This window comes from Corythoichthys intestinalis, chromosome 8, assembly GCF_030265065.1.
Source record: "Corythoichthys intestinalis isolate RoL2023-P3 chromosome 8, ASM3026506v1, whole genome shotgun sequence".
In the NCBI taxonomy this organism is placed as follows: Eukaryota; Metazoa; Chordata; class Actinopteri; order Syngnathiformes; family Syngnathidae; genus Corythoichthys; species Corythoichthys intestinalis.
The window spans coordinates 48543097-48567389 of NC_080402.1; the positions used below are offsets into that span (position 1 = coordinate 48543097).

At 40.0% G+C, this 24293-nt stretch overlaps 1 protein-coding gene across 2 annotated transcripts in view; it reads right to left on the minus strand.

The window, feature by feature from the left end:
* The window catches only part of col9a1a (collagen, type IX, alpha 1a), a 130136-nt gene that overhangs the window by 62320 nt on the left and 43523 nt on the right, over nucleotides 1-24293 (minus strand). For both annotated transcript variants that reach the window (XM_057843165.1, XM_057843164.1), the window contains exons 9-14: nucleotides 23196-23249; nucleotides 23074-23127; nucleotides 22957-22989; nucleotides 17448-17504; nucleotides 17307-17360; nucleotides 17149-17202 (exon numbers count right to left, since the gene is read on the minus strand). In XM_057843165.1, coding sequence (XP_057699148.1) covers nucleotides 17149-17202; nucleotides 17307-17360; nucleotides 17448-17504; nucleotides 22957-22989; nucleotides 23074-23127; nucleotides 23196-23249 — 306 coding nt within the window. The remainder of the gene's footprint in view (nucleotides 1-17148; nucleotides 17203-17306; nucleotides 17361-17447; nucleotides 17505-22956; nucleotides 22990-23073; nucleotides 23128-23195; nucleotides 23250-24293) is intronic.

Consider the following 24293-nt stretch of genomic DNA (forward strand, 5'->3'; position numbering starts at 1 on the left):
ATAAAATTCCCATTGAAAATGAATGGGAAAAATTTTGGACGTCCATGGACGTCAATGGTATCAACTTACATAAGCGTCAATGGATACCAAGTACATTGGCATCAATAGAATGAACAAACATGAAGAAATGCCATTGGAAATGAATGGGAAGTTTGGACGTCCGTGGACGTCAATGGCATCACCCTCCATAAGAGGCAATGCAATCGGGGACATTTGGGGGACACGTCCTATTGATATCTAGTCATTTTCTGTTGATTTGGGGGAGAAAAAAAAAATTCCCATTGAAAATGAATGGGAAACTTTTTGGACGTCCATGGACGTCAATGGTATCAACTTACATAAGCGTCAATGGAATCCAAGTACATTGGCATCAATAGAATGAACAAACATGAAGAAATGCAATTGGAAATAAAAAGGAAGTTTGGACGTCCGTGGACGTCAATGGCATCACCCTCCATAAGAGGCAGTGCAATCGGGGACTTTTGGGGGACACGTCCTATTGATATCTAGTCATTTTCTGTTGATTTGGGGAAAAAAAAAAATTTCCCATTGAAAATGAATGGGAAAAATTTTGGACGTCCATGGACGTCAATGGTATCAACTTACATAAGCGTCAATGGAATCCAAGTACATTGGCATCAATAGAATGAACAAACATGAAGAAATGCCATTGGGATTTAATGGGAAGTTTGGACGTCCATGAACGTCAATGGCATCACCCTCCATAAGCGGCAATGCAATCGGGGACATTTGGGGGACACGTCCTAATGATATCTAGTCATTTTCTGTTGATTTGGGGAAAAAAAAAAAATTCCCATTGAAAATGAATGGGAAAAATTTTGGACGTCTATGGACGTCAATGGTATCAACTTACATAAGCATCAATGGAATCTAAGTACATTGGCATCAATAGAATGAACAAACATGAAGAAATGCCATTGGAATAAATGGGAAGTTTGGACGTCCCTGGACGTCAATGGCATCACCCTCCATAAGCAGCAATGCAATTGGGGACATTTGGGGGACACGTCCTATTGATATCTAGTCATTTTCTGTTGATTTGGGGAAAAAAAAAAATTCCCATTGAAAATGAATGGGAAAAATTTTGGACGTCCATGGACGTCAATGGTATCAACTTACATAAGCGTCAATGGAATCCAAGTACATTGGCATCAATAGAATGAACAAACATGAAGAAATGGCTTTGGAAATGATTGGGAAGTTTGGACGTCCATGGACGTCAATGGCATCACCCCCCATAAGCGGTAATGCAATCGGGGACATTTGGGGGACACGTCCTAATGATATCTAGTCATTTTCTGTTGATTTGGGGAAAAAAAAAAATTTTCCATTGAAAATGAATGGGAAAAATTTTGGACGTCTATGGACGTCAATGGTATCAACTTACATAAGCGTCAATGGAATCTAAGTACATTGGCATCAATAGAATGAACAAACATGAAGAAATGCCATTGGAATAAATGGGAAGTTTGGACGTCCCTGGACGTCAATGGCATCACCCTCCATAAGCAGCAATGCAATTGGGGACATTTGGGGGACAGATCCTATTGATATCTAGTCATTTTCTGTTGATTTGGGGAAAAAAAAAAATTTCCCATTGAAAATGAATGGGTAAAATTTTGGACGTCCATGGACGTCAATGGCAGCACCCCCCATAAGCGTCAATGGAGTTGGGGACGTTTGGGGTATACGTCCTATTGATATCTGGTCATTTTCTGTTGATTTGGAGAAATGTAGTTTTTTCCCCATTGAAAATGAATGGGAAAAATTTTGGACGTCCATGTAAGTCAATGGCGGCACCCTTCATAAGCGTCAATGGAATTGGGGAAGTTTGGGGGACACGTCCTATTGATATCTGGTCATTTTCTGTTGATTTGGGGTAATTTTGTTTTTTCCCCCATTGAAAATGAATGGGAAAATTTTTGGACGTCCATGGCAGTCAATGGCATCGACATCCATATAGTCAATTGAATCCAAGTACATTGGCATCAGTAGATTCGACATGCATGGCCGTCAATGGCATCAATGCAATGTAAATTCCATTGGAAATCCCATTGGAAGTGAATGGGACTTTTCCCATTCGAAATGAATGGGATAGTTTTTGGCAAATTTCCGAGGAAGCGTAATTTTTTTCCAAATTCTGTATACAACTTTTATGCCCCTCACCGTCCCGGAATTTTTGATGCCCAAATTGTGTGATTTGGTCAAAAATTGTAGGACTAGATACATTTTGAAACTTTTTTTTTTTCCCGGAAAATTGCCGTTTACGGGCGAAGGGAAAAATTTTCGGGTCCGTTTGAAAAATTCCCATCGTTGCGCGAAAATTCCGGTCGTGCCGATATTTGAACGGTGCCGATCGGTCAAACGGTTCGGGCTGTGCAGCGTGCGTTTTTTTTTCATTCAAAATGAATAGGAAAGTTTTTGGCAAATTTCCGGGGAACCGTAAATTTTTGCCAAATTCTGTATACAACTTTTATGCCCCTCATCGTCCCGGAATTTTTGATACCCAAATTATGTGATTTGGTCAAAAATTGTAGGACTAGATACATTTTTTAACTTTTTTTTTTTTTCGGAAAATTGCCATTTACGGGCGAACGGAAAATTTTTCGGGGGATTTTGAAAAAGTCCCTGCGTCGCGCGAAAAATCCGGTCGTGTCAATACTTGAATGGTGCCGATCGGTGGTACGGTTCGGGCTGCGCGGCGCGCCGAAAAAACGCGGAGAATAATTTGATGATATAATAATAATAATAATAAGGCGAATAAAGTTGCAGAATAACAATACCTTGTTCTTTCCATAGGAAAGACCAAGGTAATAATAAAAACTAGAAACTGCAATTTCGGGAGAAATTACACACCTTGGTCTTTCCTCTGTGGAGATACAAATCTTAGCCCCACTCAGGTCTATCAATAGAATGGACCATAATGCCAGTCATTGGCACTAAACAAAGTTAAAGCCATTAGAAAAGATTGGGAGAATTGGACGTCCATGAACGTCAATGGCATCACCCTCCATAAGCGGCAATGCAATCGGGGACATTTGGGGGACACGTCCTAATGATATCTAGTCATTTTCTGTTGATTTGGGAAAAAAAAAAAAAAAATCCCATTGAAAATGAATGGGAAAAATTTTGGACGTCCATGGACGTCAATGGTATCAACTTACATAAGCGTCAATGGAATCCAAGTACATTGGCATCAATAGAATGAACAAACATGAAGAAATGCCTTTGGAAATGAATGGGAAGTTTGGACGTCCGTGGACGTCAATGGCATCACCCTCCATAAGCAGCAATGCAATCGGGCACATTTGGGGGAAACGTCCTATTGATATCTAGTCATTTTCTGTTGATTTGGGGGGAAAAAAAAAAAATTCCCATTGAAAATGAATGGGAAAATTTTTGGACGTCCATGGACGTCAATGGTATCAACTTACATAAGCGTCAATGGAATCCAAGTACATTGGCATCAAAAGAATGAACAAACATGAAGAAATGCCATTGGAAATGAATGGGAAGTTTGGACGTCCCTGGACGTCAATGGCATCACCCTCCATAAGCAGCAATGCAATCGGGGACATTTGGGGGACAGGTCCTATTGATATCTAGTCATTTTCTGTTGATTTGGGGGAAAAAAAAAAAATTCCCATTGAAAATGAATGGGTAAAATTTTGGACGTCCATGGACGTCAATGGCAGCACCCCCCATAAGCGTCAATGGAATTGGGGACGTTTGGGATATACGTCCTATTGATATCTGGTCATTTTCTGTTGATTTGGAGAAATTTAGTTTTTTCCCCATTGAAAATGAATGGGAAAAATTTTGGACGTCCATGGACGTCAGTGGCAGCACCCTCTATAAGCGTCAATTGAGTTGGGGACGTTTGGGGGACACGTCCTATTGATATCTGGTCATTTTCTGTTTATTTGGGGAAATGTAGTTTTTTCCCCATTGAAAATGAATGGGAAAAATTTTGGACGTCCATGGCAGTCAATGGCATCGACATCCATATAGTCAATTGAATCCAAGTACATTGGCATCAATAGATTCGACATGCATGGCCGTCAATGGCATCAATGCAATGTAAATTCCATTGAAATCCCATTGTAAGTGAATGGGAACTTTTCCCATTAGAAATGAATGGGAGAGTTTTTGGCAAATTTCCAGGGAACCGTAAATTTTTTCCAAATTCTGTATACAACTTTTATGCCCCTCACCGTCCCGGAATTTTTGATACCCAAATTATGTGATTTGGTCAAAAATTGTAGGACTAGATACATTTTGAAAAAAAAAAAAAAATCTGGAAAATTGCCGTTTGCGGGAAAACGGAAAATTTTTCGGGGCCCTTTTTAAAAAAGCCATCGTCGCGCAAAAATTCCGGACGTTTCGATATCCGAACGGTGCCGATCGGTGCAGCGGTTCGGGCTGTGCGGCGCGCCGAAAAAACGCGGAGAATAAGATGAATAATAATAATAATAACTAGAAACTGCAATTTCGGGAGAAATTACACACCTTGGTCTTTCCTCTGTGGAGATACAGATCTTAGCCCCACTCAGGTCTATCAATAGAATGGATCATAATGCCAGTCATTGGCAAAAAACAAAGTAAAAGCCGTTAGAAATGAATGGGAGAATTGGACGTCCATGGACGTCAATGGCGGCACCTTTCATAATTGTTAATGGAATCGGGGAAGTTTGGGGGACACGTCCTAATGATATCTAGTCATTTTCTGTTGATTTGGGGAAAAAAAAAATTTTCCCATTGAAAATGAATGGGAAAAATTTTGGACGTCCATGGACGTCAATGGTATCAACTTACATAAGTGTCAATGGAATCCAAGTACATTGGCATCAATAGAATGAACAAACATGAAGAAATGGCTTTGGAAATGATTGGGAAGTTTGGACGTCCATGGATGTCAATGGCATCACCCCCCATAAGCGGTAATGCAATCGGGGACATTTGGGGGACACGTCCTAATGATATCTAGTCATTTTCTGTTGATTTGGGGAAAAAAAAAAATTTCCCATTGAAAATGAATGGGAAAAATTTTGGACGTCCATGGACGTCAATGGTATCAACTTACGTAAGGGTCAATGGAATCCAAGTACATTGGCATCAATAGAATGAACAAACATGAAGAAATGCCATTGGAAATTAATGGGAAGTTTGGACGTCCGTGGACCTCAATGGCATCACCCTCCATAAGCAGCAATGCAATCGGACACATTTGGGGGAAACGTCCTATTGATATCTAGTCATTTTCTGTTGATTTGGGGAAAAAAAAAAAATTCCCATTGAAAATGAATGGGAAAAATTTTGGACGTCCAAGGACGTCAATGGTATCAACTTACATAAGCGTCAATGGAATCCAAGTACATTGGCATCAAAAGAATGAACAAACGTGAAGAAATGCCATTGGAAATGAATGGGAAGTTTGGACGTCCCTGGACGTCAATGGCATCACCCTCCATAAGCAGCAATGCAATCGGGGACATTTGGGGGACAGGTCCTATTGATATCTAGTCATTTTCTGTTGATTTGGGGAAAAAAAAAAATTTCCCATTGAAAATGAATGGGTAAAATTTTGGACGTCCATGGACGTCAATGGCAGCACCCCCCATAAGCGTCAATGGAATTGGGGAAGTTTGGGGGACACGTCCTATTGATATCTGGTCATTTTCTGTTGATTTGGGGTAATTTTGTTTTTTCCCCATTGAAAATGAATGGGAAAAATTTTGGACGTCCATGGCAGTCAATGGCATCGACATCTATATAGTCAATTGAATCCAAGTACATTGGCATCAGTAGATTCGACATGCATGGCCGTCAATGGCATCAATGCAATGTAAATTCCATTGGAAATCCCGTTGGAAGTGAATGGGACTTTTCCCATTCGAAATGAATGGGATAGTTTTTGGCAAATTTCCGAGGAAGCGTAATTTTTTTCCAAATTCTGTATACAACTTTTATGCCCCTCACCGTCCCGGAATTTTTGATGCCCAAATTATTTGATTTGGTCAAAAATTGTAGGACTAGATACATTTTGAAACTTTTTTTTTTTTCACGGAAAATTGCCGTTTACGGACGAACGGAAAAATTTTCGGGGCCATTTGTAAAGTTTCCTGTGTCACGCGAAAATTCCGGTCGTGCCGATACTTGAACGGTGCCGATCGGTCTAACGGTTCGGGCTGTGAAGCGCGCGGTTTTTTTCATTCAAAATGAATAGGAAAGTTTTTGGCAAATTTCCGGGGAACCGTAAATTTTTGCCAAATTCTGTATACAACTTTTATGCCCCTCACCGTCCCGGAATTTTTGATGGCCAAATTATGTGATTTGGTCAAAAATTGTAGGACTAGATACATTTTGAAACTTTTTTTATTTTTCGGAAAATTGCCGTTTACGGGCGAACGGAAAATTTTTCGTGGCGGTTTGAAAAATTCCCATCGTCACGCGAAAAATCCGGTCGTGCCGATACTTCAACGGTGCCGATCGGTGCTACGGTTTGGGCTGTGCGTTGGCTCAAAAAAACGCGGAGAATTTATTGAATAATAATAATAATAAAGTTGTACAACAACATAACCTTGTTCTTTCCTTCAGAAAGACCAAGGTAATAATAATTATAATAATAAAGTTGCACAATAACAATACCTTGTTCTTTCCCTTGGAAAGACCAAGGTAATAATAATTATAATAATAAAGTTGCACAATAACAATACCTTGTTCTTTCCCTTGGAAAGACCAAGGTAATAATAATAATTATAACTAGAAACTGCAATTTCGGGAGAAATTACACACCTTGGTCTTTCCTCTGTGGAGATACAGATCTTAGCCCCACTCAGGTCTATCAATAGAATGGATCATAATGCCAGTCATTGGCACTAAACATAGTTAAAGCCATTAGAAAAGATTGGGAGAATTGGACGTCCATGTCCGTCAATGGCAGCACCCTCCATAATTGTTAATGGAATCGGGGAAGTTTGGGGGACACGTCCTATTGATATCTAGTCATTTTCTGTTGATTTGGGAAAAAAAAAAAATTCCCATTGAAAATGAATGGGAAAAATTTTGGACGTCCATGGACGTCAATGGTATCAACTTACATAAGCGTCAATGGAATCCAAGTACATTGGCATCAATAAAATGAACAAACATGAAGAAATGCCATTGGAAATGAATGGGAAGTTTGGACGTCCATGAACGTCAATGGCATCACCCTCCATAAGCGGCAATGCAATCGGGGACATTTGGGGGACACGTCCTAATGATATCTAGTCGTTTTCTGTTGATTTGGGGAAAAAAAAAAAATCCCATTGAAAATGAATGGGAAAAATTTTGGACGTCCATGGACGTCAATGGTATCAACTTACATAAGCGTGAATGGAATCCAAGTACATTGGCATCAATAGAATGAACAAACATGAAGAAATGCCTTTGGAAATGAATGGGAATTTTGGATGTCCATGGACGTCAATGGCATCACCCCCCATAAGCGGCAATGCAATCGGGGACATTTGGGGGACACGTCCTAATGATATCTAGTCATTTTCTGTTGATTTGGGGAAAAAAAAAAAAATTCCCATTGAAAATGAATGGGAAAAATTTTGGACGTCCATGGACGTCAATGGTATCAACTTACATAAGCGTCAATGGAATCCAAGTACATTGGCATCAATAGAATGAACAAACATGAAGAAATGCCATTGGAAATGAATGGGAAGTTTGGACGTCCGTGGACGTCAATGGCATCACCCTCCATAAGCAGCAATGCAATCGGGCACATTTGGGGGAAACGTCCTATTGATATCTAGTCATTTTCTGTTGATTTGGGGAAAAAAAAAAAATTCCCATTGAAAATGAATGGGAAAAATTTTGGACGTCCATGGACGTCAATGGTATAAACTTACATAAGCGTCAATGGAATCCAAGTACATTGGCATCAAAAGAATGAACAAACATGAAGAAATGCCATTGGTATTTAATGGGAAGTTTGGACGTCCATGGACGTCAATGGCATCACCCCCCATAAGCGGCAATGCAATCGGGGACATTTGGGGGACACGTCCTAATGATATCTAGTCATTTTCTGTTGATTTGGGGAAAAAAAAAAAATTCCCATTGAAAATGAATGGGAAAAATTTTGGACGTCCATGGACGTCAATGGTATCAACTTACATAAGCGTCAATGGAATCCAAGTACATTGGCATCAATAGAATGAACAAACATGAAGAAATGCCATTGGAAATGAATGGGAAGTTTGGACGTCCGTGGACGTCAATGGCATCACCCTCCATAAGCAGCAATGCAATCGGGCACATTTGGGGGAAACGTCCTATTGATATCTAGTCATTTTCTGTTGATTTGGGGGGAAAAAAAAAAATTCCCATTGAAAATGAATGGGAAAAATTTTGGACGTCCATGGACGTCAATGGTATAAACTTACATAAGCGTCAATGGAACCCAAGTACATTGGCATCAAAAGAATGAACAAACATGAAGAAATGCCATTGGAAATGAATGGGAAGTTTGGACGTCCCTGGACGTCAATGGCATCACCCTCCATAAGCAGCAATGCAATCGGGGACATTTGGGGGACAGGTCCTATTGATATCTAGTCATTTTCTGTTGATTTGGGGAAAAAAAAAAATTTCCCATTGAAAATGAATGGGTAAAATTTTGGACGTCCATGGACGTCAATGGCAGCACCCCCCATAAGCGTCAATGGAATTGGGGACGTTTGGGATATACGTCCTATTGATATCTGGTCATTTTCTGTTGATTTGGAGAAATGTAGTTTTTTCCCCATTGAAAATGAATGGGAAAAATTTTGGACGTCCATGTAAGTCAATGGCGGCACCCTTCATAAGCGTCAATGGAATTGGGGAAGTTTGGGGGACACGTCCTATTGATATCTGGTCATTTTCTGTTGATTTGGGGTAATTTTGTTTTTTCCCCATTGAAAATGAATGGGAAAAATTTTGGACGTCCATGGCAGACAATGGCATCGACATCCATATAGTCAATTGAATCCAAGTACATTGGCATCAGTAGATTCGACATGCATGGCCGTCAATGGCATCAATGCAATGTAAATTCCATTGGAAATCCCATTGGAAGTGAATGGGACTTTTCCCATTCGAAATGAATGGGATAGTTTTTGGCAAATTTCCGAGGAAGCGTAATTTTTTTCCAAATTCTGTATACAACTTTTATGCCCCTCACCGTCCCGGAATTTTTGATGCCCAAATTATGTGATTTGGTCAAAAATTGTAGGACTAGATACATTTTGAAACTTTTTTTTTTTTCACGGAAAATTGCCGTTTACGGACGAACGGAAAAATTTTCGGGGCCATTTGTAAAGTTTCCTGTGTCACGCGAAAATTCCGGTCGTGCCGATACTTGAACGGTGCCGATCGGTCTAACGGTTCGGGCTGTGAAGCGCGCGTTTTTTTTCCATTCAAAATGAATAGGAAAGTTTTTGGCAAATTTCCGGGGAACCGTAAATTTTTGCCAAATTCTGTATACAACTTTTATGCCCCTCACCGTCCCGGAATTTTTGATGCCCAAATTATGTGATTTGGTCAAAAATTGTAGGACTAGATACATTTTGAAACTTTTTTTATTTTTCGGAAAATTGCCGTTTACGGGCGAACGGAAAATTTTTCGTGGCGGTTTGAAAAATTCCCATCGTCACGCGAAAAATCCGGTCGTGCCGATACTTCAACGGTGCCGATCGGTGCTACGGTTTGGGCTGTGCGTTGGCTCAAAAAAACGCGGAGAATTATTGAATAATAATAATAATAACTAGAAACTGCAATTTCGGGAGAAATTACACACCTTGGTCTTTCCTCTGTGGAGACACAGATCTTAGCCCCACTCAGGTCTATCAATAGAATGGATCATAATGCCAGTCATTGGCAAAAAACAAAGTAAAAGCCGTTAGAAATGAATGGGAGAATTGGACGTCCATGGACGTCAATGGCGGCACCTTTCATAAGCGTAAATGGAATTGGGGACGTTTGGGGGACACGTCCTAATGATATCTAGTCATTTTCTGTTGATTTGGGGAAAAAAAAAAAATTCCCATTGAAAATGAATGGGAAAAATTTTGGACGTCCATGGACGTCAATGGTATCAACTTACATAACCGTCAATGGAATCCAAGTACATTGGCATCAAAAGAATGAACAAACATGAAGAAATGCCATTAGAAATGAATGGGAAGTTTGGACGTCCCTGGACGTCAATGGCATCACCCTCCATAAGTAGCAATGCAATCGGGGACATTTGGGGGACAGGTCCTATTGATATCTAGTCATTTTCTGTTGATTTGGGGAAAAAAAAAAATTTCCCATTGAAAATGAATGGGAAAAATTTTGGACGTCCATGGACGTCAATGGTATCAACTTACATAAGCGTCAATGGAATCCAAGTACATTGGCATCAATAAAATGAACAAACATGAAGAAATGCCATTGGAAATGAATGGGAAGTTTAGACGTCCATGAACGTCAATGGCATCACCCTCCATAAGCGGCAATGCAATCGGGGACATTTGGGGGAAACGTCCTAATGATATCTAGTCATTTTCTGTTGATTTGGGAAAAAAAAAAAAAAATCCCATTGAAAATGAATGGGAAAAATTTTGGACGTCCATGGACGTCAATGGTATCAACTTACATAAGCGTCAATGGAATCCAAGTACATTGGCATCAATAAAATGAACAAACATGAAGAAATGGCTTTGGAAATGATTGGGAAGTTTGGACGTCCATGGACGTCAATGGCATCACCCCCCATAAGCGGTAATGCAATCGGGGACATTTGGGGGACACGTCCTAATGATATCTAGTCATTTTCTGTTGATTTGGGGAAAAAAAAAAAATTCCCATTGAAAATGAATGGGAAAAATTTTGGACGTCCATGGACGTCAATGGTATCAACTTACATAACCGTCAATGGAATCCAAGTACATTGGCATCAAAAGAATGAACAAACATGAAGAAATGCCATTGGAAATGAATGGGAAGTTTGGACGTCCCTGGACGTCAATGGCATCACCCTCCATAAGTAGCAATGCAATCGGGGACATTTGGGGGACAGGTCCTATTGATATCTAGTCATTTTCTGTTGATTTGGGGAAAAAAAAAAATTTCCCATTGAAAATGAATGGGTAAAATTTTGGACGTCCATGGACGTCAATGGCAGCACCCCCCATAAGCGTCAATGGAATTGGGGACGTTTGGGATATACGTCCTATTGATATCTGGTCATTTTCTGTTGATTTGGAGAAATTTAGTTTTTTCCCCATTGAAAATGAATGGGAAAAATTTTGGACGTCCATGTAAGTCAATGGCGGCACCCTTCATAAGCGTCAATGGAATTGGGGAAGTTTGGGGGACACGTCCTATTGATATCTGGTCATTTTCTGTTGATTTGGGGTAATTTTGTTTTTTCCCCATTGAAAATGAATGGGAAAAATTTTGGACGTCCATGGCAGTCAATGGCATCGACATCTATATAGTCAGTTGAATCCAAGTACATTGGCATCAGTAGATTCGACATGCATGGCCGTCAATGGCATCAATGCAATGTAAATTCCATTGGAAATCCCATTGGAAGTGAATGGGACTTTTCCCATTCGAAATGAATGGGATAGTTTTTGGCAAATTTCCGAGGAAGCGTAATTTTTTTCCAAATTCTGTATACAACTTTTATGCCCCTCACCGTCCCGGAATTTTTGATGCCCAAATTATGTGATTTGGTCAAAAATTGTAGGACTAGATACATTTTGAAACTTTTTTTTTTTTCACGGAAAATTGCCGTTTACGGACGAACGGAAAAATTTTCGGGGCCATTTGTAAAGTTTCCTGTGTCACGCGAAAATTCCGGTCGTGCCGATACTTGAACGGTGCCGATCGGTCTAACGGTTCGGGCTGTGAAGCGCGCGTTTTTTTTCCATTCAAAATGAATAGGAAAGTTTTTGGCAAATTTCCGGGGAACCGTAAATTTTTGCCAAATTCTGTATACAACTTTTATGCCCCTCACCGTCCCGGAATTTTTGATGCCCAAATTATGTGATTTGGTCAAAAATTGTAGGACTAGATACATTTTTAAACTTTTTTTATTTTTCGGAAAATTGCCGTTTACGGGCGAACGGAAAATTTTTCGTGGCGGTTTGAAAAATTCCCATCGTCACACGAAAAATCCGGTCGTGCCGATACTTGAACGGTGCCGATCGGTGCTACGGTTTGGGCTGTGCGTTGGCTCAAAAAAACGCGGAGAATAAGATGAATAATAATAATAACTAGAAACTGCAATTTCGGGAGAAATTACACACCTTGGTCTTTCCTCTGTGGAGATACAGATCTTAGCCCCACTCAGGTCTATCAATAGAATGGACCATAATGCCAGTCAATGGCACTAAACAAAGTAAAAGCCATGAGAAAAGATTGGGAGAATTGGACGTCCATGTCCGTCAATGGCAGCACCCTCCATAATTGTTAATGGAATCGGGGAAGTTTGGGGGACACGTTCTATTGATATCTAGTCATTTTCTGTTGATTTGGGAAAAAAAAAAAAATTTCCCATTGAAAATGAATGGGAAAAATTTTGGACGTCCATGGACGTCAATGGTATCAACTTACATAAGCGTCAATGGAATCCAAGTACATTGGCATCAATAAAATGAACAAACATGAAGAAATGCCATTGGAAATGAATGGGAAGTTTGGACGTCCATGAACGTCAATGGCATCACCCTCCATAAGCGGCAATGCAATCGGGGACATTTGGGGGACACGTCCTAATGATATCTAGTCATTTTCTGTTGATTTGGGAAAAAAAAAAAAATCCCATTGAAAATGAATGGGAAAAATTTTGGACGTCCATGGACGTCAATGGTATCAACTTACATAAGCGTCAATGGAATCCAAGTACATTGGCATCAATAGAATGAACAAACATGAAGAAATGCCTTTGGAAATGAATGGGAAGTTTGGACGTCCATGGACGTCAATGGCATCACCCCCCATAAGCGGCAATGCAATCGGGGACATTTGGGGGACACGTCCTAATGATATCTAGTCATTTTCTGTTGATTTGGGGAAAAAAAAAAATTTCCCATTGAAAATGAATGGGAAAAATTTTGGACGTCCATGGACGTCAATGGTATCAACTTACATAAGCGTCAATGGAATCCAAGTACATTGGCATCAATAGAATGAACAAACATGAAGAAATGCCATTGGAAATGAATGGGAAGTTTGGACGTCCCTGGACGTCAATGGCATCACCCTCCATAAGCAGCAATGCAATCGGGGACATTTGGGGGACAGGTCCTATTGATATCTAGTCATTTTCTGTTGATTTGGGGAAAAAAAAAAATTTCCCATTGAAAATGAATGGGTAAAATTTTGGACGTCCATGGACGTCAATGGCAGCACCCCCCATAAGCGTCAATGGAATTGGGGACGTTTGGGATATACGTCCTATTGATATCTGGTCATTTTCTGTTGATTTGGAGAAATTTAGTTTTTTCCCCATTGAAAATGAATGGGAAAAATTTTGGACGTCAATGTAAGTCAATGGCGGCACCCTTCATAAGCGTCAATGGAATTGGGGAAGTTTGGGGGACACGTCCTATTGATATCTGGTCATTTTCTGTTGATTTGGGGTAATTTTTTTTTTTCCCCATTGAAAGTGAATGGGAAAAATTTTGGACGTCCATGGCAGTCAATGGCATCGACATCTATATAGTCAATTGAATCCAAGTACATTGGCATCAGTAGATTCGACATGCATGGCCGTCAATGGCATCAATGCAATGTAAATTCCATTGGAAATCCCATTGGAAGTGAATGGGACTTTTCCCATTCGAAATGAATGGGATAGTTTTTGGCAAATTTCCGAGGAAGCGTAATTTTTTTCCAAATTCTGTATACAACTTTTATGCCCCTCACCGTCCCGGAATTTTTGATGCCCAAATTATTTGATTTGGTCAAAAATTGTAGGACTAGATACATTTTGAAACTTTTTTTTTTTTCACGGAAAATTGCCGTTTACGGACGAACGGAAAAATTTTCGGGGCCATTTGTAAAGTTTCCTGTGTCACGCGAAAATTCCGGTCGTGCCGATACTTGAACGGTGCCGATCGGTCTAACGGTTCGGGCTGTGAAGCGCGCGTTTTTTTTCCATTCAAAATGAATAGGAAAGTTTTTGGCAAATTTCCGGGGAACCGTAAATTTTTGCCAAATTCTGTATACAACTTTTATGCCCCTCACTGTCCCTGAATTTTTGATACCCAAATTATGTGATTTGGTCAAAAATTGTAGGACTAGATACATTTTGAAACTTTTTTTATTTTTCGGAAAATTGCCGTTTACGGGCGAACGGAAAATTTTTCGGGGCCGTTTGAAAAATTCCCATCGTCGCGCGAAAATTCCGGTCGTGCCGATACTTGAACGGTACCGATCGGTGCTACGGTTTGGGCTGTGCGTTGGCTCAAAAAAACGCGGAGAATTATTGAATAATAATAATAATAATAATAATAATAAAGTTGCACAACAACATAACCTTGTTCTTTCCTTCAGAAAGACCAAGGTAATAATAAAGTTGCACAATAACAATACCTTGTTCTTTCCCTTGGAAAGACCAAGGTAATAAACCAATCTATTGTGATGAAACAACAAAATTGCTATAACTGTATTAACCATCAAAGTGAAGTCTAACTATAACTGTAGTCTTGAAACAAATCTGAATAAGGAAAAACATTGCAATAAAATAATGCAAACTAGTTTAACCCTTTAAGGTCTGGGCCTATTTTGTCTGATTTTGCATGCCTTTGAAGTTGCCTTTATATTTTAAAGAAAGAATTGTTTACGATGGCCTGGTTTGGTCCCTTTTTTGTGACACCTTGAACTTCATGTCCAAACTGTTGTTTCATTCACTGACCAATTATAAATCATCATTTTGGGCCCAAAAAGACCAAAAATTCCAAAATCGTTTTGTCAAATTTTTTAATATTGATGTCCAATTGACAACCAAACGTGCGTAACGAACCGTTTTGAAACTTTGTAATATTTATTCAACATGTTAGGATGAACATTCAACCAAAAAAATTTAGAATAAATAGTCTTATATTTGACAATTCAACATAAACAACAGGTATAGCCATAGGCGTTTTTTGCCTTTATACATGCTCTAGTCAAAACAGGTTATATACAGCAGACCGAACAGTGAAAAAATATATACCATCTAACACAAAAAGTGTTTAGAGGCCATCTCTTTATGAGTTTAGGTATTGCGGCCCATCACCTGATGAAAACTATGTACACACAATCAAGCTTCTTGAACACACATTTATATAGACAAATTGAGAAGACTGATTGTGGGGAAAAAATATATATATACAACATTGGGAAAAAAAGTATTTTCAAAAATATTTACAATAAACAAGTTACATTTTTTTCAGGCATGCCACTCCGAAAAGCAGTTTCGTCCTGGAATTCGACACAGGGCGACATCACACAGCCCACACTTCCATGGGGTGTCGGTCCTCTTTCCACCCTTCCATTTTCATTTCACTTTACTTTCATTGTCACTATAAATGTACATGAAAAAAAGTCAGTATTTATGAAAATAATAAAGTATAAAATAAAAATATATACAGCAATAAATAATAATGGAAATCTATATGTATGACAATAGAAAGAATACCATAGCTGAATATGTGCTACATCCCTAATCTTCATATAGAAAGAAGATCATCACAATTATAAATTCCTGCCTTGGATACACACAGTGCACGTACGACTTTGATCTGATATGCACATTTTATTATTATATACACAAACACACACTTATATTGCATCAAAATTAACTTTGTCTTGCAATATCAAAAGAAACTTTCAAAAGAAACTTTTTCATCATCAAAAAAAAAAAAGTGAGTTTGCTTACCTCTGCCCGTCGATGGCGTCACCCACGTGTTCAAATCCGTCACTATCTTCACTCGAGGACTCTTCCGAAGAAGACGATGATGACGAATTTGGACCATCCTCTTCCTCAAGTTGATCAAAAAGCACAATTGCCTGCGCTAAATTTAGTTTTCCGTTCATTCTCAAAGTCACACAAAGTCGCTGCTCGAGCCACACGGCCGTCGCTCGCCACCTCGCTGCTTCAGAACACTCCTCCCTCTCGTTCGGTGGAACCTCGCACGGCAGTTATATTTATTTAAAAAACGCATTTTGTGCTTCCACTGTGACTTCGAAAGGGTTCGTTTGATTTGTGTTTTTTTCATGGAGCTTCCGTTTTGAAAAAGGACAAGAAATGATGGAAATATAGACATAAACAAATGATCCATGCAGCGTTTTAATGTTTTTTGAGAGGACAATAAAACTATAAAACTTAAATGACAATATCTCACGTTTTAGTTGGTCGATTGACTTCAAATAATAACGAGAGTAAACCGCAACTTCCGCACTTTAAAACGAGACCAACCAACGGCATGTGGGTGACGTAATTAAAACGTGAGGGCGCTTCAAAGACGACGTGCGCTGAGGACGCGCCGGCGCGTCCTTCGACTCTCAAGGGTTAACTGGAAAGAGTAGCTGAGATCCATCATGACAGAACATCACTTCAATGACATCTGGTGCCATCTAGCGTCGTGAATGGGGAGAGTAGCTGAGATCTGCCATGACAGAACATCGCTTCAATAATATCTGGCGCCATCTAGCGTCGTGAATGGGTATAATGTCTAGACCACGAATATAGGACGACCCCCTCTTTTTCAGTGTTATTTCAATGCAAAAAACACCGTCTTATATTCGGGCCAATACGGTAATACTGAAGTAGCAGCAAGTTAGCAACTATTAGCCTCTGTTAACCATAAGGGTTTTTTTAAGCTGGTATGTCAGCACTAAATTGTTCCCAAGTAATTCTAATTTAGCAGATGGTTAGCAGTTTAATGCAACAGTTAATTATTATGATGTGAAAAGACTTACTGTACATTCGTGCATATTAGTGTCTGCTAAGCTAATTTACAATTGTAGTCCATCAAAGTTAATTGTTTAAGATGGATGGATAGAAGACAAACAGACACACAGACGGCTCAATACAGTAGAATCACTTACTGGAAGTCCTTGCGATCCAACTTCTCCCTGTGGTCCTTGTTCCCCCTCTTCACCCTGAAAATATCTTTGAGAATTCAGAAGAGCACTGTACAATTTTGATCAATCATTATTATTTATTTATTTTATTTTATTTTCAAGCAAATGTACAAGGACATCACCTTGTGCCCTTGTCGACCGGGCTCTCCGGACTCACCCTTCACACCTTTGTGACCCTGCACACAGAAAACCATTACTAGGACCAAAGAGAACATACTGTACTGGGATGCATGTTTTTGGGGGGGCCAAGGACGTAAACGTACTTTCATGCCAGGCAATCCGGCGTGTCCTGACAGTCCAGCTGGACAAGCGCTAGGGCACTAAAACACAACAACTTCAAGTTAGTTGCCAGTTTTCATCGGATGGAAATGTGAGTTAGCTATAGGTCAGTCTCTAACACGCTTTCCATAATGACACCATCTTAAAATATTCCTAAAATAACAGTCTTTTTTTCTGAATATCCAGAAACACACACAAAAAAAAAAAAACATTTGTTGAATTTTTGATATTTGCTAACGATTTGAATCATTTTTGAAAAAATATATTTTCAATAATGTGATGGTCCTGTTAAGACTACTAGTGTCAGTTGACTAAATCATCAGTTAGTTAGCAATTCATAACCGTCCAATTTTGCTCAAAATAAATCAGGTTCTAGCCTCAGTGGATGTTGAGTTATGACAAACTCAGACTACCCTTTTTTTTGTCATTCACAATAGCTGCTAAGATTTTGTCAGACACGGGAGCCTATTTTCCAGGTACCGTAATTTCCGGACCATAAGACGCTATTTTTTTCCCTCATTTTGAATCCTGTGACTTATAGTCCAGTGCATCACATTTGTTGATTTATTTGGGATAATAGGCAACACTTTATTTGACAGCGGCGTCATAACACTACCATAAGACCGTCATAATTATGACATGACAATATCATGGGAATAAATGAATGCTTAATGCTTAAGTTTAATCGGGTAAATTAAGTCACTGACATTTATCTCCAGCTCGGCTCTTTTACGTCCATTCAAAAGTGAGAGCATTTGCCGGATGACACAAAATGACATCTGTCATAAGCATTCATTAATGCTCATGGCATAATTAGGATGGTCTTATGACAGTTTTATGGTGCCACTGTCAAATAAAGTGTTAATAAATACCATAACTTACTATTAATGAAACAACTGGAAGCGTAACTGAAAAAATAATTAGCACAGAACATGAATTTTGATTGTTATTTACATCTGTAGCGCTGCAAGCATGCGAGGAGGCATGTTGGACGACAACAGTGTTGACAACAGGTGGCAGCAGATGTTGACTGTCTCCCCAAGGGAGCAGTGATGGCCAAATGAAGCTTCTTGAAGCAATGAAGCTTTGCAGCCAATTGGTTCAAAGCTTTATGGTGTTTCATTTGGCCTCATGACAGTCTTATGATCCGCTATCAGATAAAAAGTTACCAGTTAATATCTTTTGGTGTAAATATCCCATAATACAGAGAGGACTGCTGCAGCTTATAGCCCAGTGTGGCTTATCCATGAAAAAAATGCTGTTTTGGAGTCAAATTTGGTGGGTGGCGGCTTATAGCAAGGTGCGCCCTATAGTCCGAAAATTCCGGTAGGTTTGGTTGTAATTACAGGTAGTCCCCGGTAGAGGTGTGCAAAATTTCCGATTCTTAGATTATTCGCGATTCGGCCGTGGAAGATTCGAGAACGATTCACAAACATCCAAATTCCGATTATTGAAATATGCCAAGTAAAGCGGAAGTACAACACACTCAGCGCGCCGCGCGGTCAATGAGCAACGGAGCGAGAGTAGCTAAACATCATGCTTCTCATTAGTGATGTGCCCTACTGTGCCGAGGCGCCGATGCGTGTGCCGAGCAAACCGGAAAAAAATCTGCAAAGCGCGCATCGAGGCATGTGTTGATTACGCTGGTGGCCACGCCCGAAGCCTCGGAAGGCACGTTGCTACGTCCGAAGCCTCACGAGACGGGCTTCCTACATCATCGCCAACACATAGTTTCGCCAGTGATTCGAAATGAAATGGCGCACCGAGACGACAATGAGCTGACAGGTGACACTGACACACCCAGCTCGCATCTTCAAACCTAAATTCAATCGGATTCGTTTTGCAATGGACGCACTGTCCAACATCGAAAAAGAAGAGAACATCCCCTGTCTGGGCTCATTTTGAGCAGTTCCCTCCTAAAAAGGTACAAATTATAATAACCAGTGTGAATATATATTGTAAATTATTGTGACAACACAGCGTATCCCTCGTTTTGATGTATTTCTTCTACTTGCTGATTTTTCATGTATGTTTCATATATGTTGAGGCATTGTACCACGGCCTCATCCGTCCCTTGCGAAAGACTATTTTCAAAAGCAGGAGAAATCCTATCTAAAAAAATGAAACCGTTTTAAAGCCAAAAACTTTGGAAATTAGGAAAGTTTTCCTCAATAAAAATGAATGAAATGTGTGTCTTGTTCCTTGTTTATATCTCAATGTCTAAAATAAAGCAATCATTCTTTCAAGTAGAGCCTAGATCTTGAGCTCGGGTCGGGCCCAAAATGTCACTCATTTACGTTCGGGTCGGGTCGGACTTCTTCTCGCTAACTTTTTTTTTTTTTTTTTAGAATGTATATTTGTATATGGAAGTTAAACTAAGGAATACTTGTTATAAAATAAAATAAACTGGATAAAACAGAGAAAGAGCGCTGTGGTAATCCCAAACATGAGCCGCAGTAAACCAGTGCATTGTTTGCGCACATGAAGGCTCTGGGGCTCTCCGCAAGTCTGCAACTCTGCATCCTGATATTTCCTTTTCGAATTTCGATATGGATATGATATTAGTCAAACATCTTTATTATCATTTGATTCGAGGGCCGCACCTCTTTATGCAAAGCAGGACTTCGTGGTGTTCTTTAAAATGTTCTTATTTTGTTTCAGTGCTCCTTAAGGCAGGTTGTTCTTTTGTTTGTTCTGATGCGAGTCATTAAAATAATGTTATTTAAAAGTATTTTAGTTTGTTTTTGTATATGCTGCTGTTCCTCTCCTTGTCAGAGAGGTGCGTCCATGAGAGCACAATATCCCACACAGAAATATATTTAACAAACCTATCCAGCGTTATTTCGTTGTGTACATGCATTTATTATGATAAAAATATGTAGACTATTTAAACATTAAGAAAAATTGCGTTCTTTTCTGCCAACTTGATTAAAATAAATGTCTGTTGCTGCATTTTGCCAAGGAAATGACGCATGAACTAGCCACCTGATAGAACAGACACACAAATATGAAAGATATAAATGTTTATTTAATATGCATTTTACAGTCTTGTTCAACTGGGAGAATTTGTTACAAAAGACAGGCTTTAACTTGTTATCATTATGCACTTAGGTGTTGTCACAAATGTGATCACACAAAATGCAACCATTTTCCAAGCAGTGCTCTGTCCAGGTCTGACTGACGCATTGCATCCCTGCATTTCCTCCTTCTGGGTCCTCACAAATAAAAAATAAAATTTCGGCTTTTTTTCGGGCTCGGGGATACAAATAAAAAAATACAATTTCGTGTTTTTTTGGGCTCGGACCTGAAAGCTAAGTTAATTGCTCGGGCCGGGTCGGGCTGGATTTCTTAGGCCCAATCTAGGCTCTACTTTCAAGTAACACACGCACATTCATTCACATAACAACTCCCTGCCCTTTTGACTCCATCAAATCCATGGTATCATTTTAATCACTCTGTCTGTCATGATATTTATTTTCCACATGAAGGCGCCATAGAGCAAATGAAGCCTCATGATGCTTCGGCCCAGGAGCGAACCAGTTTGATGGAAAGCCTCATTGCTTCATGATGCTTCAGTTTGCCATCACTGCTTCTCATTACCCGGCCCCTCGGGTAATGCCAATGCTCAACTCACGGCTCTAGCTCAACTCATGCCACGAGATAAAAAAAACACAACAACATACCTGAAGCTGCTACAAGAGTACGTCATCCACATAATGTTACGGTAGATATCATTTATATAAGACTAGATGCACTACGGTAGCGGTAGCGTTTGCAGCACATCTACAAAAAGCTAGATGCAGACGTAGTAAACGGCCGCCATTTTAAAGCAGTACACTTCTCTGCAAGGCTGTTGTAGCGAACCTTCCAAGCAAACCTAATTAACTTTTTATCTAAAATACTCCTAAATCGGTAAAATATTGACTTGAATCTATCTTTAAAATAGTTTTAAAACTTTCACATGTCGAAAGTTGACAAAAGGGAAATTATGGATTAACGGGAGCAATTTTAACAACTTTAACGGTTGATTCACAACATTAAATTAATTGAATGTAGTTTAAAGCTGCTGATACAGAATGGGGACTGGAGTTTTTTATTTACTGTTATTTTTGTATATTTGTTTACTGCTATATGTTAACTTGATACTGAAATAGTAGTTTGGTTTAGCCTGAGAGTAATTTTGGAACAATTTTGGAACAAATGTACAAAATATTTTTAAAAAAATAATTTTTTTTAAAAGGGGGGGTGCATCAATAATCGTTTTAGAATCGAATCGGACCATCTGAATCGTAATCGAATCGTTAGGTGCCCAAAGATTCCCAGCTCTAGTCCCCGGGTTGCGGTGTACCTGACTTACAAGATTTTGACTTTACAAGCCGGAGTCTATGGCATTTTGTCTCCAGTCGTTTTGTGTTTGTTTTTTTAAGTTGCGTAAACAGTACCCTATTGTACCTCACAGTATCTTATTTTTTACTTTATTTTATTAATATGACTGTTGCGCCCTTTGGCAAAATGTGTATTTCATTATAATGTTGACTTTTGTTTTGTGATGCATGCTTTTATTTTGGTGCAGGAAGCATAGAGCAGGTAGTCCTTCCGTATGCGAGTAAGAGCGCATGTACTGTACACATGAAGAAGAACGTATTTGCGCACACAAAGAAGAGCGCACGTGTACACACGAGAAAGAGCGCATTTGCTCCCACAAAGAAGTTGCGCAGCCGAGTGAGAGAGAGAGGGGAAAGATTACAGCTTAGCTCACTGTCTAGCTGGGACTTAGCTCCAACGTCTTGGCGAAGGCAGTACAATGACGTGTACAATGATGTGTAATACATGTTTTTGGATAGTTATTTGGACATTTAGGGGTACATAAACGGTCAATTCTTACGAGAAAATTTGGGTTACGTCGCCAGCATAGGAACGGAACTCGTTCGTAAACCGAGGTCTAAAAGCATGTCAGCCTTCCACTGAGCAAACCAGCTTCTCCTTCTATCTCGTAGAGGACAAGTACTGCCAAAAAAACTTAATGCTGTTAAAGGGAATGGAGCCTGTTCATTGGTGCTAAAGAGTCAAAAGTGTTCAATCCTTTAAGTGTTTGCTTACTTGTTTGCTATCTTGATTTAGATGGCGTAAGAAAATAGGGCCCACGGTGTCATAAATTTACTGTTGCTTTGAACTAGTTAGTGCCCGTACTACGAGTATGAAAACGGCGGTACTGTATAGTATAACAACATAGTATCTGCAGGTTTCAGACTTAAAGTATTAGAAAAAATTCACTACCTCACGTGAAAATGTTAATTCTATATTACAAGCTAAAGACAGGAGACATAAGAAAATTTGCAGTATGTCATCCCTAGTTGAGAAGGAGTAAAATCTGGACAAAGACAGCGCATTTATCCTTATGTGTGTAGCAGCCAGTTAACATCTTATCCAGCGTTTATGTTCTCCTTAAGTCCACGGATTGAATGTTTTCTAATGTTCTTGTGTGAAACTCACCAGTTCTTGTCCTTGATAAACTCCCGGTGGACCCTGGAAAAAAGATTTAAGTGGACATTAAGCATTAACGCAAATAAATACAGTACAAGGCTTTGGTAGCATCTGAATGGCATTTACCCGAGGTCCCGCGGGTCCACTCGCACCCACTTGACCCCTCTTGCCTCTGACTCCCTGCGACGGACACGCAGCTTTATCATAGTTCAACTACACAAGTTGATGATGTCCTCACGGATACTCACAGGGGGGCCCATTTTTCCCATTTCTCCTGGGAGTCCATCAGTCCCTGGGATTCCCTGGTCATTTTATACAAAAAATGTCTGTAGTTAATATTTACTTTAAAGAGATAAAAGTATGAATTTGACCTTAAATTTCATAAGGTGGGTTCTTATTCGCTATTTCTTGGAAAGAATAGGAAGTACTGTAACCTTGCTTTTTAAGGCCCCTTTTAATCAGGGAAGAAAGGGTATTCCACCCAAGATACATTTGTGAAGTTATATCAATATAGTCGTTTTTCAAGCGGAAGTGGTCATTGTTCAAGAAAGGGAAAAAGTATCATTTTTTTCAAAAACTCCTTTATTTGAGATTTTAAAAAAAACTTTCATTATGCTATTGAAGTTAGAAGAGACAAAGTTTTATGTCATATTTCAGAGGGGAAAAGGTAATCCGGTTCAAATGAAGAATATATATTTGCTGTAGGAAAACATTTTTTTTTTTTTTTTTCATTTATTTATTTATTTATTTATTTATCCATCCATCCATCCATTATCTTCCGCTTGTTCCGGGGTCGGGTCGCGGGGGCAGCAGCTTTAACAGGGAAGCCCAGACTTCCCTCTCCCCAGCCACTTCAACCAGCTCCTCCGGCGGGATCCCAAGGCGTTCCCAGGCCAGCAGAGAGACATAGTCTCTCCAGCGTGTCCTGGGTCGTCCCCGGGGCCTCCCGCCGGTGGGACATGCCCGGAACACCTCTCCAGGGAGGCGTCCGGGAGGCATCCGAACCAGATGCCCGAGCCACCTCAGCTGGCTCCTCTCTACGCGGAGGAGTAGCGGCTCGACGCCGAGTCCCTCCCGGATGACCGAGCTTCTCACCCTATCTCTAAGGGAGAGCCCGGACACCCTGCGGAGGAAACTCATTTCGGCCGCTTGTATCCGGGATCTTGTTCTTTCGGTCACGACCCAAAGCTCGTGACCATAGGTGAGGGTAGGAACGTAGATCGACTGGTAAATCGAGAGCTTTGCCTTTCGGCTCAGCTCCTTCTTCACCACTACAGACCGGTGCAGAGTCCGCATTACTGCAGACGCCGCACCGATTCGCCTGTCGATCTCCCGCTCCCTCCTAC